The sequence below is a fragment of the Cherax quadricarinatus genome, chromosome 67 (assembly GCF_038502225.1).
Source record: "Cherax quadricarinatus isolate ZL_2023a chromosome 67, ASM3850222v1, whole genome shotgun sequence".
NCBI lineage: Eukaryota > Metazoa > Arthropoda > Malacostraca > Decapoda > Parastacidae > Cherax > Cherax quadricarinatus.
Window position 1 is genome coordinate 6,632,323 of NC_091358.1, and position 18,692 is coordinate 6,651,014.

Below are 18,692 nucleotides of genomic sequence, written 5' to 3' on the forward strand. Positions count from 1 at the left end.
AGTCTTTTGCTTTCGTAGTGAGTGATTTTCGTGTGCAAGTTCGGCATTAGTCCCTCTACGATTTTCCAGGTGTATATAATCATGTATCTCTCCCTCTTGCATTCCAGGGAATACAGGTTTAGGAACCTCAAGCGCTCCCAATAATTGAGGTGTTTTATCTCCGTTATGCGCGCCGTGAAGGTTCTCTGTACATTTTCTAGGTCAGCAATTTCACCTGCCTTGAAAGGTGCTGTTAGTGTGCAGCAATATTCCAGCCTAGATAGAACAAGTGACCTGAAGAGTGTCATCATGGGCTTGGCCTCCCTAGTTTTGTAGGTTCTCATTATCCATCCTGTCATTTTTCTAGCAGATGCGATTGATACAATGTTATGGTCCTTGAAGGTGAGATCCTCCGACATGATCACTCCCAGGTCTTTGACGTTGGTGTTTCGCTCTATTTTGTGGCCAGAATTTGTTTTGTACTCTGATGAAGATTTAATTTCCTCGTGTTTACCATATCTGAGTAATTGAAATTTCTCATCGTTGAACTTCATATTGTTTTCTGCAGCCCACTGAAAGATTTGGTTGATGTCCGCCTGGAGCCTTGCAGTGTCTGCAATGGAAGACACTGTCATGCAGATTCGGGTGTCATCTGCAAAGGAAGACACGGTGCTGTGGCTGACATCCTTGTCTATGTCGGATATGAGGATGAGGAACAAGATGGGAGCAAGTACTGTGCCTTGTGGAACAGAGCTTTTCACCGTAGCTGCCTCGGACTTTACTCTGTTGACGACTACTCTCTGTGTTCTGTTAGTGAGGAAATTATAGATCCATCGACCGACTTTTCCTGTTATTCCTTTAGCACACATTTTGTGCGCTATTACGCCATGGTCACACTTGTCGAAGGCTTTTGCAAAGTCTGTATATATTACATCTGCATTCTTTTTGTCTTCTAGTGCATTTAGGACCTTGTCGTAGCGATCCAATAGTTGAGACAGACAGGAGCGACCTGTTCTAAACCCATGTTGCCCTGGGTTGTGTAACTGATGGGTTTCTAGATGGGTGGTGATCTTGCTTCTTAGGACCCTTTCAAAGATTTTTATGATATGGGATGTTAGTGCTATTGGTCTGTAGTTCTTTGCTGTTGCTTTACTGCCCCCTTTGTGGAGTGGGGCTATGTCTGTTGTTTTTAGTAACTGTGGGACGACCCCCGTGTCCATGCTCCCTCTCCATAGGATGGAAAAGGCTCGTGATAGGGGCTTCTTGCAGTTCTTGATGAACACGGAGTTCCATGAGTCTGGCCCTGGGGCAGAGTGCATGGGCATGTCATTTATCGCCTGTTCGAAGTCGTTTGGCGTCAGGATAACATCGGATAGGCTTGTGTTAATCAAATTTTGTGGCTCTCTCATAAAAAATTCATTTTGATCTTCGACTCTGTCTGGTTAGCGGCTTGCTAAAAACTGAGTCATATTGGGACTTGAGTAGCTCACTCATTTCCTTGCTGTCATCTGTGTAGAACCCATCTTGTTTAAGTAGGGGCCCAATACTGGACGTTGTTCTCGACTTTGATTTGGCATAGGAGAAGAAATACTTTGGGTTTCTTTCGATTTCATTTATGGCTTTTAGTTCTTCCCACGATTCCTGACTCCTAAAGGATTCCTTTAGCTTAAGTTCGATGCTTGCTATTTCTCTGACCAGTGTCTCCCTACGCATTTCAGATATATTGACCTCTTTTAGCCGTTCTGTTATTCTTTTCCATCGCCTGTAAAGGGAGCGCCTGTCTCTTTCTATTTTACATCTACTCCTCCTTTTTCTTAGAGGAATAAGCCTTGTGCATACATCGAGTGCCACCAAGTTAATCTGTTCTAGGCATAAGTTGGGGTCTGTGTTGCTTAGTATATCTTCCCAGCTTATATCAGTTAGGACTTGGTTTACTTGGTCCCACTTTATGTTTTTGTTATTGAAGTTGAATTTGGTGAATGCTCCCTCGTGACTAGTCTCATTATGTCGGTCTGGGGCTCCACGCATACATGTCTGAACCTCAATTATGTTGTGATCTGAGTATATTGTTTTTGATATGGTGACATTTCTTATCAGATCATCATTGTTAGTGAAGATGAGGTCTAGTGTATTCTCCAGTCTAGTAGGCTCTATTATTTGCTGGTTTAAATTGAATTTTGTGCAGAGATTTAAAAGCTCGTGTGAGTGTGAGTTTTCATCAGAGCTGCCTCCTGGTGTTATTACTGCAACAATATTATTTGCTATATTCCTCCATTTTAGGTGCCTTAAGTTGAAATCCCCCAGGAGCAAGATGTTGGGTGCAGGAGCTGGAAGATTTTCCAGACAGTGGTCAATTTTTAACAGCTGTTCCTGGAATTGCTGGGATGTTGCATCCGGAGGCTTGTAGACTACCACAATGACTAGGTTTTGGTTCTCGACCTTTACTGCTAAAACTTCCACTACATCATTTGAGGCATTAAGCAGTTCTGTGCAAACAAGTGACTCTGCAATGTACAGGCCAAGCCCCCCCTTTTGCCTGTTCACTCTGTCACATCTGTATAGGTTGTAACCTGGGATCCATATTTCGTTGTTCAAGTGATCCTTTATGTGGGTCTCAGTGAAAGCCGCGAACATTGCCTTTGCCTCTGCAAGCAGTCCACGAATGAAAGGTATTTTGTTGTTTGTTGCTGGCTTTAGACCCTGTATATTTGCAAAGAAGAATGTTATCGGACTGGTGGTATTGTTGGTACTGGGGGGGGATTTTTTTTCCGGCATTAGTATCTGTATCTGTTGGTTTGGAGTGGAGGCCATCGACTGTGGTTCCACTCCAGGAATGACTGGATTTGGTGTACGATTTCTGCCATTTCCTGCCAGTTTTTTTTCCTTCCTGGCACTAAAAAACCTCTCCCTCTTGAGTGGCTGTGGCTACCCAGGTTTTCCCATGGCCTGGATGTTTTGTATCTTTTTGTCCCCTTTAGATGGTATGCCTGGCAATTTAAGTTATAGCACAGTCTTTCCTGTACTGAAGAGGTACACAGTTCAGGGTGAAAAAGCTTACAGGAAGGGAGTTTGCATTTTCCTGTTGTCATATGGGCATGGCATTTTCTAGGGTGGTCATAGTTGCACGTCCCATCTGTTTTTCCAGATTTCCCATGCCTGCAGATACCAAGTGCATAGTATGTGCACAGGCTTGGTTTCCGTTTGCCTTGGGTTTCTGTGCCTGTATTCCCTGTTGGTGCATGTTTCCCTGTCTTACTCCTATCCTCCCTAGCACCAACAATGGAGCTCCCACCAGTTGTTTTTGGCAATATATCCTCACTATTGCTAGTGGGGTCCTCTTGTTTGCTATTTCCTGCGGTATTTCTAGTTTGCAATATTGGCTTTATCTTATCTTTGACTACACTTGTTTCCCTACTACGGCTCCTGTCCCCTATGAGGTCATTTATATGTATTCCTTCCTGCGTATAATTCCCGACTACCTGGACAAAATCTCCAGCTTCACCATTACTGTCTCCCAGGACAGCATCTCCAGTAAAGGACTTATTGGCCATGATGGAACAACACTGTTCCATCATGACCAATCCATTATTTATAATTAATAGAACTATTGTACAACTTAAACTATGATAAATTTCTTTAGTAATAAGTAGTCAGTAAGTCTGCCCATAATGCCTAGGCATGTTAGAGGCTCTCTTTGCACTGCAACTCATTATTGTTAATACATAATCTGAATGTACTATTTGCAAAGAAATAAAATTTGATTTGATTTGATTTGAACTAAAAAATACATGTAATAAGATCAATTTCGTAATTAAAAGTGCATTGGGAATAATGAAATTCTTATTAGCCTAGAGTGGTTCAAGGTTCACCCTGAGAACCTACAATGTAGAAACAGGTGTAAAGGGTTATATATGTGGATATGTGGGGGAGGGTTCCATGTGGGAATTTGTGATATCATTTGTGTATATATATAGTGTGGGTTACATCCTCAGCTCACTCTGGAGTCCTTCATCATGTAAGTGGATGATACACTGTTCTTAGTTGTTTCTAGTAGTAGTAGTACTAGTAGTAGTAGTAGTAGTAGTAGTAGTAGTAGTAGTAGTAGTAGTAGTAGTAGTAATAGTAGTAGTTGTAGTAATAGTAGTAATAGTAGTAGTAGTAGTAGTAGTAGTAGTAGTAGTAGTAGTAGTAGTAGTAGTAGTAGTAGTAGTAGTAGTAGTAGTAGTAACAGTAGCAGTAGTAGTAACAGTAGCAGTAGTAGTAACAGTAGCAATAGTAGTAACAGTAGCAGTAGTAGTAACAGTAGTAGCAACAGTAGCAGTAGTAGTAGCAGTAGTAGTAACAGTAGCAGTAGTAGTAACAGTAGCAGTAGTAGTAACAGTAGCAGTAGTAGTAACAGTAGCAGTAGTAGTAACAGTAGCAGTAGTAGTAACAGTAGCAGTAGTAGTAACAGTAGCAGTAGTAGTAACAGTAGTGGTAACAGTAGTAGTAATAGTAGTAGTAACATTAGTAGTAATAGTAGCAGTAATAGTAGTAGTAATGGTAGTAGTAGTACTAATAGTAGTGGTCTTAATATGTATTTTGAGTATGCGTGATGGTGTTACAGACTGTGAGAAACTTTCCAGTTTTGATTTAATGAAGACAATATTATTGCAGGCTGTGGGCAATATTTCTAGCAGTATTGGGAGTGGCGGCAGCATCGCCCATTATACCCGAGGCTGCTCGGGCACTCTACTTCAACCCTGGCATGCTGGAAGGAGACATCAAGCGTCATGAAACACACCAGCCAGGGGTACCCCACACTCTTGAGATTATACTTTGAGTTATACATCATTCCACTGATATTATTTTTGTCTATCTTAAGTAATTTCTAGCAACATGTTTCTACACTACATAAAATACAACTTTTCATTATACAGTACAGTAATTGTAAATAGTAATCATTGCACTTCTACTTATTCAGAGGGTAGGCTCAGCCATCCTAGGAGATGAATATCTTTGGCCAGGTGGTGTCATCCCATACACCCTGGCAGATGATGTTAGTAAGTATCATCAGGTAGAAAATGCTTCCCTTCAATACTTAGATATCTGTCCATATGCTATAATTCTAGAAATAAACTTATCTAAAAAGACATAATCTTGAATAGTATCAGCATTTCAATGTAAATATAAATTTTCTCATTGTTTTATGCAGGCTAACCTTTTAGCACTTTTATCTGGCAAAATTTTGTCAACAATCAATGTTGTCAATAAGGTATTACCTGGAGTTTACCTGGAGAGAGTTCCGGGGGTCAACGCCCCCGCGGCCCGGTCTGTGACCAGACAGCATTGCATCACCAATTTCTTAATCCTCAGCCAATGAAGAGCAAGCAGCAATCATTAGTGGGATGCAAGAACTTGAAGAGATGACTTGCATCCGTTTTTTGCCCAGAACCACCGAAGCCGACTATATTGAAATTTTCACCAGTGGCTCAGGGTGAGCAGTCAGACTTTTAACTGGCATATACATTTTTCATCAATTTGATTATTATTATTACCTGGAGTATACCTGGATAAGGTTTTGGGGGTCAATGCCCCCACAGCCTAGTCTGTGACCAGGCCTCACAGTGGATCAGAACCTAATCAACCAGGCTGTTACTGCTGGCTGCATGCAAACTGATGTACAACCCACAGCCCAGCTGGTCAGGTACTGACTTTAGATACCTATTCAGTGTCTTCTTGATCTATTGGTAATACACCTTATGTATGCTGGGAGGCATTATTATTATTGTTATTATTATATATTCATGAGGCAGTGTTAAACCCTTGAAGGGCCAGGCAGTTCCTGGAGAACAGGAGGCAATCAGATTTTAATATTTCATAAAATATAGCTCCGGTGAGATTTCAAAAAACATATACTTTAACTTTCTAACAGATGTTGGTCATATGTCGGTCGTTTGGGTGGAATGCAGCAAGTGTCCCTGCAAAGCAGTGGTTGCATTTACCATGGTACTATTATCCATGAGTTGATGCATTCAATCGGCTTCTACCATGAGCACACTCGTATGGACCGTGACTCTTACGTCCACATCAATTATGAAAATGTCGAGCCTTGTAAGTATTTTACCTATTGAGGATAACACTGTACATGAATATAAGTGAAATATTTTTTTTTTTTTTTTTTTTTTTTTTTTCAACAAGTCGGCCGTCTCCCACCGAGGCAGGGTGACCCAAAAAAGAAAGAAAATCCCCAAAAAGAAAATACTTTCATCATCATTCAACACTTTCACCACACTCACACATTATCACTGCTTTTGCAGAGGTGCTCAGAATACAACAGTTTAGAAGCATATACGTATAAAGATACACAACATATCCCTCCAAACTGCCAATATCCCAAACCACTCCTTTAAAGTGCAGGCATTGTACTTCCCATTTCCAGGACTCAAGTCCGACTATATGAAAATAACCGGTTTCCCTGAATCCCTTCACTAAATATTACCCTGCTCACACTCCAACAGATCGTCAGGTCCCAAGTACCATTCGTCTCCATTCACTCCTATCTAACACGCTCACGCACGCTTGCTGGAAGTCCAAGCCCCTTACCCACAAAACCTCCTTTACCCCCTCTCTCCAACCCTTTCGAGGACGACCCCTACCCCTCCTCCCTTCCCCTATAGATTTATATGCTTTCCATGTCATTCTACTTTGATCCATTCTCTCTAAATGACCAAACCACCTCAACAACCCCTCTTCTGCCCTCTGACTAATACTTTTATTAACTCCACACCTTCTCCTAATTTCCACACTCCGAATTTTCTGCATAATATTTACACCACACATTGCCCTTAAACAGGACATCTCCACTGCCTCCAACCGTCTCCTCGCTGCTGCATTTACCACCCAAGCTTCACACCCATATAAGAGTGTTGGTACTACTATACTTTCATACATTCCCTTCTTTGCCTCCATAGATAACGTTTTTTGACTCCACATATACCTCAACGCACCACTCACCTTTTTTCCCTCATCAATTCTATGATTAACCTCATCCTTCATAAATCCATCCGCCGACACGTCAACTCCCAAGTATCTGAAAACATTCACTTCTTCCATACTCCTCCTCCCCAATTTGATATCCAATTTTTCTTTATCTAAATCATTTGACACCCTCATCACCTTACTCTTTTCTATGTTCACTTTCAACTTTCTACCTTTACACACATTCCCAAACTCATCCACTAACCTTTGCAATTTTTCTTTAGAATCTCCCATAAGCACAGTATCATCAGCAAAAAGTAACTGTGTCAATTCCCATTTTGAATTTGATTCCCCATAATATTATATTGCCATAAAATTATAGGATCGTATTGAGATTCACCTATACCCCTAGGTAATACACAAACTGTAACTAAATTTGTGAACATTTTTGGTAGTGTAAGGCCAGAACTGACTTCTGGCCTCAGCAGCGTGCATCTGCCCAAAGCTCATACCACACACCTTAGAGTACCAAAAGTAACTGGCAACAAACCTTTACTAAAATTTATGTATGTAATATTATACAAGAACAGCAAAAACTTACCTAAGCTATCTAAGAATTTGGGTAACTATTTCTATTTGCTCTACCAGGTTTTAAAACAAAAGGCTCATCTTCAGCTATGAATACTGAAATATAAATTTACAATCCACAAAATAGAAATAAAACCAGATGAAATACAGGAGGGCCCCATGTAAACAGCTCCTTCTTTTTAGTGTTCCATGTTTTCGTTGGCTTTTAACTGAACCACTGTCACATTTCTGCCATTATCACCATTTTCATACAACAGCTGCATAAGGGAAGGATGACCAGAACCACATTTTAAGGTAAGTATTGTATGTACAGTGTATTTATTTTACTCTATCATTTTTTATGCCTAGTTGTATTGAGCACTTAACTTATGATAATGTAAACACATTATTAGGCATTTAGATGCATTCGATAATGAAAAAATGGCTCCTTCCACCTGCTGGTGAGTTTTGCTGATCATTTGGGGTCACAAAACTTAAGAGCTGTTTGAACAGGGCCCTCCTGTGTTAGTCTGGGCTGGACTATTATCAGTACAGGACAGATCAAAACATTGTCCACTTTCACCTCCAATTTATGGTTTAGTTGTTAATTGTTTTGTCCATGGTACTATGATTTTTATTTGTCATGTATTGATGAATTAGACATATGTGCAACACTTGGGTATCTTTATTTTGAAGATTTTTTCCCAACCAGTGGATATTTCAATTCAAACAAGCTTATTAAATGGAGACAGTAGATGAGGTAGGTAATCAGTCCCTCAGTCCTGAAAGCATCTCCATTTAATAAGCTCTGTATTGAAGTGAAAAAGCAACTGGTTGGCAAAACATCATCATAATCAGTGGTGGCTTGTCCATAGGAGCTGCAGAGCTGCAGTCTTCCCCAGATGCTCTCTGCCAGAAGTATGATTTCATCAACTTTATGCTAAAATAATTTGCAAATGACAAATACATTACAGGAAAAATCTGTTGTATATTGTTTTCAATGAATTTATAAGTAAATTTTTTATCTTTTTGCTGAAACGAGATAAAAAATTATTAAAAATTGAAGTCTGATGCGGTATGATAGTATAGGTATTACTGGCATTACATCTGGCAGCGAGGAGCTGCATTCAATGCAGCACACACCATTTATTATGCTGTTCTATGAGGCTTTCAGTCACACAGTCCCCCCATTCTATTTTTTGACGAGCCGCCACTGATCATAATAGATATCCAAGTTTTGCACAAGTGTCTAATCCATCAATGTGTCAGTACTGTATAACATTAATTATCAATTTATTACCACTGTATTATTAATTTTTACAAAACGTTACTGATGTGAATAATTATGCAGCATACACGTATGCCTTCGACATTGATACATACTCCCGCTACGTTGGCGAAGATTACCAGTACTACAGCATAATGCACTATGGCAAGTATTCCTTCTCCATACAGTGGGGAGTCTTGGAGACCATTGTAGCCCTGCAAGATGGCATTGATCTCACTGATCCTTATGATAAGGCTCATATGCTCCAAACTGATGCTAACCAGATCAATAACCTTTATACAAATGAATGCAGCCTAAGGAAATAGAGATCTCATAACTGAGGTCCACATGCATACAACCCATTCTCTTAAGCATATGTTTAAGAAATGTCAAAGCATTTTATCCACAGTGGCATATTACAAGACATTCTGATAAAATACTGACTTTGCCTACTGCAAATAAAGTATTATTACTTAAGCTTGTCTATATTCATGCAAACCTTACTAAAATGATGGGTATTATAAATAACTCATAACTCCATATAAGTTACAGTAATTTAATTCATGTCTGTATAAACAACTCATTACAATTGTTACCAGATCATTAATTTGTGAATAGTTCACTATCACTGTAAATTACTTAGCTATCAAAACTTTGATAGCTAAGGTTAGTTACTTCCCATTCAAGGCTAGTTACCTCTCAATCAAGGCTAGTTACCTTTGAAGCCCGGTCCATAGGCCCATTATATGCCTTTATAATATTTGACTACCACTCACAAGATGAGTATATAGATGCATAATAAAGCTACTAAACTAGGCTACTAGACTAATGCTTTCAGTTTTTTTTTAATATAACTCCAGTTCTTAAAAAAAAAATGCAACAGTGACAGTGAAGTCTGAATATTGGTTTTATAGGGATTTTCTGTCTATAAAACCTGTCTAAAGTTAATATAATGCAATACCCAAAGTTGCAAGTTAGTAGAACAGACTGATGCACAATGAAGTGAAAGCCTAATTCTAGCAACCAGATCAAGAATTCTTCACCAGCATCAAGGCATTTCCTTTAAAAGGCCACCTCCACTATCTTTTTATTTCCAGCCAGACATACATTTTCATTTATAGCATGACTGGTAAATTTAGACTATTATTATAATTCCAGAATTAAAGATTCAGGCATTATTATGATAATTCCAGAATTAAAGATTCAAGTATTATTATGATAATTCCAGAATTAAAGATTCAAGTATTATTATGATAATTCCAGAATTAAAGATTCAAGTATTATTATGATAATTCCAGAATTAAAGATTCAGGGAAAATAGTAAAACTCTGTATTTTTTTGCTCCTCAGTTACAGGCCAATGTAGGAGACAATTCAAAATCTCCACAAATCTAAGTGGTGATACTCAAAAAATAAGATTAGTATTTTTCACATTTAATTTTTTTACAAAAAAAATTACCATTAGTACTATAACAAAGTATAATTAGTTAGCACACCTATACCCTCACAAAATTCCTCTTCATATAAGTGAAACTTTAGTTGTAGGCAAGGTGGAAATTTTATAATTGTTCACAAAACAAATATTGGAAGAGTGAACATACAGTGCTGTGTAAATTACAATAAATGTAATATACACTGTATTATATTTTAAAACAAATAAGTGTCAAGAAGCACAGTACTATAATTTGCTATACAAAAAATATATTTCATTATTGTTATTATTAGTAGTAGTATAGTACTGTATTATTGTTACTATTACGTATTTTCACTGGAAATCGCTAAAACCAAAGGGGTCATACAGCACCTGCAGAATGGAAAACAATCAGGGTTGTCCCGAGGAAGGTGAGGTAACCTCCACTTTCTCAGATGACCCTTATGGGATCAGTGCTTTTTTTTTTTTTTTTTTAAACACGTCGGCCATTTCCCACTGAAGCAGGGTGATTGTTTATGATTATAATAATAATAATCCAATTTCTCAGATCAAAAATACTTCACCAGTATCCACATACCGTACAAGCTCCGTTGTAAGGTTTGGTGAAAAATATAAATGTACTTAGTTTAATTATACTTTAAAACTATGAAACACAACCATAAGCATGTATCCTATCGATTTTTTTTTTTAACCCTTAACCCTTTGAGGGTCGACAGGCCCTCTCCGAAACTCGTTCTCAGGGTCGGCCAAATTTAAAAAAAAAAAAAAATTATTTTCTCTTATGAAAAGATAGAGAATCTTTTCCCGATCATAACGACACCAAAAGTTTGAAATTTGATAGAAAACTTACGGAATTATGCTCTCGCAAAGTTAGCGGTCTCGGCGATGTTTACGGATCGGCGATTTTGCCCACTTTGAGCCCCATTTTCGGCCAATTTCACTGTACTAGTCGACAAAAAACATGAATATTTCGCTAGAACTCCATTTTTTCTATCGAATGGGTGCAAGAAACCACCCATTTATAAATTCAACTATCCAGTACAGTGGTCAGAATTTAGCAATTTTGCCAATTTCACACAAATTTCAAAAGATGCCAATTTCGGAATAGGGTCCAGAATAAACAAGAAAGACATTCCTGGCACTAAAATGACATTTCCTCTAGTCATTAGTCACGTCTCAAGGCCCCTCTTATATTCTTTTGCTTTCCACTTTGAATTTTTATTCTCACAAAAAATATAAGATTTACTGTTATGCAGACTACTGCATTAGTGTAAAAAATGGTATAAATATTATTGGTGCACTTGTGAAAGAATATTAGACTCACCAGTTGACGTGTATTGCACGCTTGGCACGATTTGTTTACTTTTGAAGTTTGGTAAAAATCGAACATTTCTGCTACTTTGAGCTCAATTTCAAGGCACCTTTCATTGTAAAACCAGTCAAAATCATCTCAATTTCAGTAATATGTCTTCCATTCTATAAAATGAGACCAAGAAAACTAGAATACAACAATAAATACTATACGAAAATACACTGCAAAGTCACTGATTTATTAAAAAAAAATGGAAAAAGTTTTTTTTTTCTCATTATGCACCGTGTGCTGCAGGATTTTTTTTAGACTGTGCACACTGACCACATAGACCCATTCTTTCATATGAAGGCCTACCAGCTTTCTCCCACTAGATTTGAGGTCGCTAGAATTTATGAGTACTAGTACGTCAAAAACCCCTACGCATAAGACGTACTAGTACGACGAAAACCCTCAAAGGGTTAAACTGTCCAAACGTAGATCTACATTTGCACGCGTAGCGCTCCAAATGTAGATCAACGTTTTATTTTTCATTCCTTCAAATTTGGCACAATAGGCTCAAGTCACCTAGACATGAAAGAATGGGTCTGTGCACTCAGTGTGCATACTATTAAAAAAATCTGGGGGCACTTAGTACCTTGTGGGAGCACCAGTTCAATTGAGCGCCAGCTAGAGCATATAGCATGGGAAACACCAGGGATTCACTGATGCCATGTCACATTAACACTCCTATTTTAAGAAGAAAGTAAAAATAGGTTAGATAAATACATGAGTGAATGTGGGTGGGTGTGAGTTGGACCTGACTAGCTTGTGCTACTAGGTCTAATGTCATGCTCCTTACTTCAGTAGATGTAACCTGACTAGGTGGGTCATTGGTCTAAGCCAGGGGGAAAGGGTGACATGTACCTGCCTTGCATGAGCCAGTAGGCCTGCTGCAGTGTTCTTTTTTTTTTATGTTCTTACGTATTCGGCAGGTTGGCCGGCTGGCTTGCTTTGGCTGTCTCTGGCTGTCTCTCTGTCTATATCTCCATCTGTCTATATATCTATCTGTATATATCTCTGTCTATCTATATCTCTGTCTATCTATATATCTGTCTATCTATATCTCTGTCTCACATGTACACATAAGTACAGTTATTATACATAGTGTAAATTACCTAGGATATTCCAAAAATTCCAGGCAAGGGTAAACAGACAGATAGACAGATAGACAGAGAGACAGACAGATAAACAGAAACATGTTTGTGTGTATCAGTGAAAACAAATAAAGCCAGGGTTCCCCTGAGCACCCATTTATCAAATGTCACCAAGCTGATAAGAGATGTCATAACACGATTCTTCAAGGAGTGTGATATACATATACTCCAGGCAGACAGAAAGACAGATAAGCAGAGACAGATAGACAGGCAGGCAGAGAGACAGATACAGATAGATAGACAGGCAGACAGACAAACAGATAGACAGACAGATAGATAGACAGATAGACAGACAGATAAATAGACAGAGACAAGACATGTTTGTGTGTAACAGTGATAACAAATACAGCGAGGGTTAGCTGGAGCAGAGAGCATTTATCAAATGTCACTGAGCTGTCAACAGTATAGGGATGCCTTTCATAGCAACATGCTTCAAGGTATATGCCCGAGTATCTAAAACATTGCCGGGACCTATAAATACTTTGTATATATTTCTAGACAATAGTAAATAACCCAGGCAGGTGTAAATATTCACCTGTCACTGTGATTGTGACTATTTAAGCACTATTTCAGTACCTAATATTAGTGTCAGAACAAAGACTGGTTATGAAATTACAAGAACTATTATGAATTGTAATTATCAGAGCATAAAAATATATAAATTAAAATAAAAACGAAAAAAAAAAAGGTATATTGGCAATATTTCTGTAAGTAGGAGTCAATGTTGCCGACAGGTGAGAATCCAGAGCCAACTTCACGGTCTTATATCTTGGTAAGTACTGACCCTAAATTTTTTTTTTAATCCTATAACATGTAGAAAAATGTGCTCTTTATTTTAAAAGAAAAAAACATTTTTTTTAGTTTTCAAAATATTTGGAGCGCCACGCGAGTGAACGTAGATCTACGTTTGGACAGTTTAAGGGTTAAGTATGGTTTTGTAAATGTCAAAAATGCCCCATGGTAATTGTTCTCACATTCAGAATACAGTACAGTACCCATATATGGAATCCTCCCAAACATGGAAAATAAATTTTTTACTTATGAATGATCCCCAAAACTGTGAAACATACATCCCAATTTCTATGAAAATTCTTAATTTTAATTGCAAAAATCTATAATAATTTAGTTTTTCAAAAAATGTTTCCCATAATTTTATATGGAGAATATTGTATGAAAATATAATTTTTTGATAAATAACAGCAAATATTCCAAAATTATAAAAGTCTCTCCAATTCTACTTTTCCAAGCAAGGGAATATTTTAAACAATAAAATTTTCTAAATAAGAACAAAAAAAGACCGAGTTTTAACAAAGAATTTAAATTTTCATTACAGTACTGAGCATAAATTAGTTATGAAAGAAAGAAATTTCTCTACCATATCACAGTATATACAATATAAACTGAACTATAAATCCCACTAACTACCATAACAAAATTAATAAAAATTCTATCTTATTTTCCCCTCTGTTTAACTATTCGTTGATAAAAGAGAGAAACTCTATAAAATGCAGTTAATTAATAATGGACTATTAAATGAAATAAAAAGAGAACAAACTGTAAATAGCTCCATCATGCACAGCAACTATTGTACAGTCATTACACTGTTTGATCTATAATAAGTTAGGTAAGCAGTTAAGTGTCCAACATCTAGGCTCACAAATAAATGTTTGTCTCACAACTCACACAATTTTTTTCCCAATATCAAAAAAAACCCTCAAACTAACCAAAATTAAGCATACCTAATTTTCATGTCTAAAACTCTAGAAAAGTGCAAATTTGTGCTTTGCAGTATTGCTCTAGTAAAGTCATTCAATAACACAAATATAACTGTTTCACACATACATAACTCAGTCATCACTATCACCTACAATATTATGTAAAGCACTGTTAAATTACATAGTGTCATTATTAAAATGTTAGAACCATGAAAATATAGTACCACCATTACTGTGACACCCTAACCCCTGCTTCTGACACTTCTGTACCCGGAATGTGTTCCGTGGGTCGACACCCCTGCAGCCCGGTCCATGACCAGCCCTCTCAGTGAATCAGGGCCTGATTAACCAGGCTGTTACTGCTTGCTGCACACAATCCAACATATGAGGCACAGCCCGGAAAGTCAGGTACTGACTTTAGGTGCCTGTCCAGCTCCCTCTTGAAGATAGCCAGGGATCTATTGGTAATCCCCCTTATGTATGCTTATGGTGAGTTAAATAATATAAATACTGACTGAACTTTGTGTTCAAGAACTGTAATAGTAGTGGCAGTGGTTTGAACTGAATACAAGGCACCAACTTCTCTCAAAAGCTTTGATATATGAACTGTTATTTTTTGCAATTTTGCATAGAATAAATATATGATGACATAAACATTTTAATAAATTGGATCATTTCTCTATAATATCAAAGATAAGGTACATAAAAATGCTCCTCTTTGGAAATTTGCCACCATCAAAGAATATGATTTACTGTAAACACCCTTTCTCCAACTGTTAAATTTAGATAGGTGATCAACACAATCTTAGTAAAGCTAAGAACACAAAGTTTCTGCTAAATCTTAATGAACAAATGTAAAAACTCAATAAAGTGATCAGCATTAAAACCCATGGTCTGGAATCAACATTTCACCATAAGGTTGATGAAAACATTATTACCCCTCTGTGGTGCAGTGGGCTAAGAAGACAGGCTGGTAATTCAAGACCACTGATTTGAATTCCAATTAATACACTGAACACAAATGGTTAAACACACCATATGACTTCTAATTACCTGCATAAATTGAAAGAAAATTCTTGTGATTAAGTCATATTAAACACTTACTTCCTGTGGAGTTTCATCATTAGAAATGCCAGCATATCCAATCTTTCTGGTAGCAAAATCCCAGTAAGGAATGACTAGCTCCTTAATCTTTTGCCGGTGAAAATATGCAACAGCTAACAACATTGATGATGTGAATATTAACATAAATGCCATAGCACCAATAGTAGCTGATGAATACCCAAAGTAATGATGATGACCATCATTTTCAAAGTGATCATCATGGAAACTACTTTTGCTGCCACTCTTTGCTCTTCTGCTGCTTTCTGGACAACCCAACTCATGTACCTGTGAAAAAAGTTTCACATAAATACACTACAATATCCTATTTATCCTTGTCAATATTTTTACAAGTCAAAATTTCATTCATGATCTAAATATTGTACAGTGCTAGACTCAAAGTAGATGTGGCTTCATCAAGAAGAATAAAAGTCATAATATCAGTGAGGAAACATTCACAGTTAACCCAGTTTGTGGGTTGTTATGAAGGGTTTTGTTACATTGGGCAATCATGTGAAGTTTGTGGGTTGTTATGAAGGGTTTTGTTACAATGGGCAATCATGTGAAGTTTCCCTAGTTTTCTATCACAATACAATTAAAAAATTTTGTCTGAAATTCATTTGCATACTAGTGGCTTTCTTTTGGTCCTAACAATGTTTTATTACATGTAAACTACATTAGCTTTGTACAGCATAAAAAGAAATAAAAATCTGAATTTGAATTTGAGTCTTAAAATATAAATACAGATACTCACCATCTCCCTCCCCTCCTATCCTCCCCGCCTCTTCCACTCACACGCACATCTTCCATCCTCCTCAAAATAAACATTGATAAAATTACCAGTAATATGCTGGTGTCTTTTGTCTGTCTCATAAATATGCAAGATTACAGGTATGTCTTGCTACTTCTACTTACACTTAGGTCACACTACACATACATGTACACGTTTATTTATACACACTCATCTGAGTTTTCTTTGATTTTCTCTTAATAGTTCTTGGTCTTATTACTTTTCCTTTTATATCCATGGGGAAGTGGAATAAGAATCTTTCCTCCGTAAGCCATGCGTGTTGTAAAAGTCAACTAAAATGCCGGGAACAATGGGCTAGTAACCCCTTTTCCTGTAAAGATTACTAAAAAGAATAAGAAGAAGAAAATTGTCAAAGTGGGAAGTCTGAATGTGCATGGATGTTGTGCAAATGATAAGAAAGAGATGATTGTGGATGTTATGAATGAGAAGAAGCTGGATGTCCTGGCTTTAAGTGAAACAAAGCTGAAGGAGGTGGGAGAGTTTCAGTGGAGAGGAATAAATGGGATTAGGTCAGGGGTTTCAAATAGAGTTAGAGTTAAAGAAGGAGTAGCAATAATATTGAAGGATAAGCTATGGCAGGAAAAGAGGGACTATAAATGTATTAATTCAAGGATTATGTGGAGTAAACTAAAGGTTGGATGTGAAAAGTGGGTTATAGCAAGTGTATATGCACCTGGAAAAGAGAGAGGTGTAGATGAGGAGAGAGATTTTGGGAAATGTTGAGTGAATGTGTGGGGAGTTTTGAACCAAGTGTGAGAGTACTGCACTTGTGGTTGGGGATTTCAATGCTAAAATGGGTAAAAATGTTAGGGAGCGAGTAGTAGGTAAATTTGGGGTGCCAGGGGTAAATGTAAATGGGGAGCCTTTAATTGAGCTATGTGTAGAAAGAGATTTGGTAATAAGTATATAATATATACAAGGTACATTGCAGAGTCACTTGTTTGCACAGAACTGCTGAATGCCTCAAATGATGTAGTGGAAGTTTTAGCAGTAAAGATCGAGAACCAAAACCTAGTCATTGTGGTAGTCTACAAGCCTCCGGATGTAACATCCCAGCAATTCCAGGAACAGCTGTTAAAAATTGACCACTGTCTGGAAAATCTGCCAGCTCCTGCACCCAACATCTTGCTCCTGGGGGATTTCAACTTAAGGCACCTAAAATGGAGGAATATAGCAAATAATATTGTTGCAGTAATAACACCAGGAGGCAGCTCTGATGAAAACTCACACTCACACGAGCTTTCAAATCTCTGCACAAAATTCAATTTAAACCAGCAAATAATAGAGCCTACTAGACTGGAGAATACACTAGACCTCATCTTCACTAACAATGATGATCTGATAAGAAATGTCACCATATCAAAAACAATATACTCAGATCACAACATAATTGAGGTTCAGACATGTATGCGCGGAGCCCCAGACCGACATAATGAGATTAGTCACGAGGGAGCATTCACCAAATTCAACTTCAATAACAAAAACATAAAGTGGGACCAAGTAAACCAAATCCTAACTGATATAAGCTGGGAAGATATACTAAGCAACACAGACCCCAACTTATGCCTTGAACAGATTAACTCGATGGCACTCAATGTATGCACAAGGCTTATTCCTCTAAGAAAAAGGAGGAGTAGATGTAAAATAGAAAGGGACAGGCGCTCCCTTTACAGGCGATGGAAAAGAATAACAGAGCGGCTAAAAGAGGTCAATATATCTGAAAGGCGTAGGGAGACACTGGTCAGAGAAATAGCAAGCATCGAACTTAAGCTAAAGGAATCTTATAGGAGTCAGGAATCGCGGGAAGAACTAAAAGCCATAAATGAAATCGAAAGAAACCCAAAGTATTTCTTCTCCTATGCCAAATCAAAGTTGAGAACAACGTCCAGTATTGCGCCCCTACTTAAACAAGATAGGTCCTACACAGATGACAGCAAGGAAATGAGTGAGCTACTCAAGTCCCAATATCTCTCAGTTTTTAGCAAGCCGCTAACCAGACTGAGAGTCGAAGATCAAAATTAATTTTTTATGAGAGAGCCACAGAATTTGGTTAACACAAGCCTATCTGATGTTATCCTGATGCCAAATGGCTTCGAACAGGCGATAAATGACACACCCATGCATTCTGCCCCAGGGCCAGACTCATGGAACTCCGTGTTCATCAAGAACTGCAAGAAGCCCCTATCACGAGCTTTTACCATCCTATGGAAAGGGAGCATGGACACGGGGGTTGTCCCACAGTTACTAAAAACAAAAGACATAGCCACACTCCACAAAGGGGGCAGTAAAGCAACAGCAAAGAACTACAGACTGATAGCACTAACATCCCATATCATAAAAATCTTTGAAAGGGTCC

General features: G+C 37.9%; 2 protein-coding genes and 1 long non-coding RNA gene across 4 annotated transcripts in view; 1 reads left to right on the plus strand and 2 right to left on the minus strand.

Annotated features, from left to right (window-relative positions):
* Nucleotides 1–3,863: 3,863 nt before the first annotated feature.
* On the plus strand, nt 3,864–9,250 carry LOC128699645 (astacin). Its single transcript, XM_053792389.2, has 6 exons — nt 3,864–3,994; nt 4,636–4,771; nt 4,943–5,021; nt 5,335–5,455; nt 5,894–6,072; nt 8,858–9,250. Coding segments are annotated over exons 1-6 (759 nt in total). The 5' UTR covers nt 3,864–3,992; the 3' UTR covers nt 9,100–9,250.
* Nucleotides 9,251–10,085: 835 nt separating this feature from the next.
* On the minus strand, nt 10,086–12,108 carry LOC138854689 (uncharacterized). Its single transcript, XR_011393880.1, has 2 exons — nt 11,981–12,108; nt 10,086–10,904 (listed from the first exon to the last, which is right to left on the minus strand). It is a non-coding gene; the product is annotated as an uncharacterized lncRNA (long non-coding RNA).
* A 2,938-nt stretch (nt 12,109–15,046) lies between these two features.
* The window catches only part of LOC128699644 (trophoblast glycoprotein), a 58,706-nt gene continuing 55,060 nt past the window's right edge, over nt 15,047–18,692 (minus strand). The window contains exon 7 of one of the 2 annotated variants that reach the window (XM_070099361.1): nt 15,047–15,813. In XM_070099361.1, coding sequence (XP_069955462.1) covers nt 15,517–15,813 — 297 coding nt within the window. In that variant the 3' untranslated portion in view covers nt 15,047–15,516. The remainder of the gene's footprint in view (nt 15,814–18,692) is intronic. The other variant, XM_070099362.1, reaches the window with a different exon arrangement.

Excerpts from the sequence above, each read along its gene's own strand:
- LOC128699645 (XM_053792389.2), top strand. Across the intron at positions 4,772-4,942 it reads ATGAAACACACCAGCCAGGG|AGGGTAGGCTCAGCCATCCT; the intron begins GTACCCCACACT and ends CTACTTATTCAG. Across the intron at positions 5,022-5,334 it reads CACCCTGGCAGATGATGTTA|CCAATGAAGAGCAAGCAGCA; the intron begins GTAAGTATCATC and ends CTTAATCCTCAG.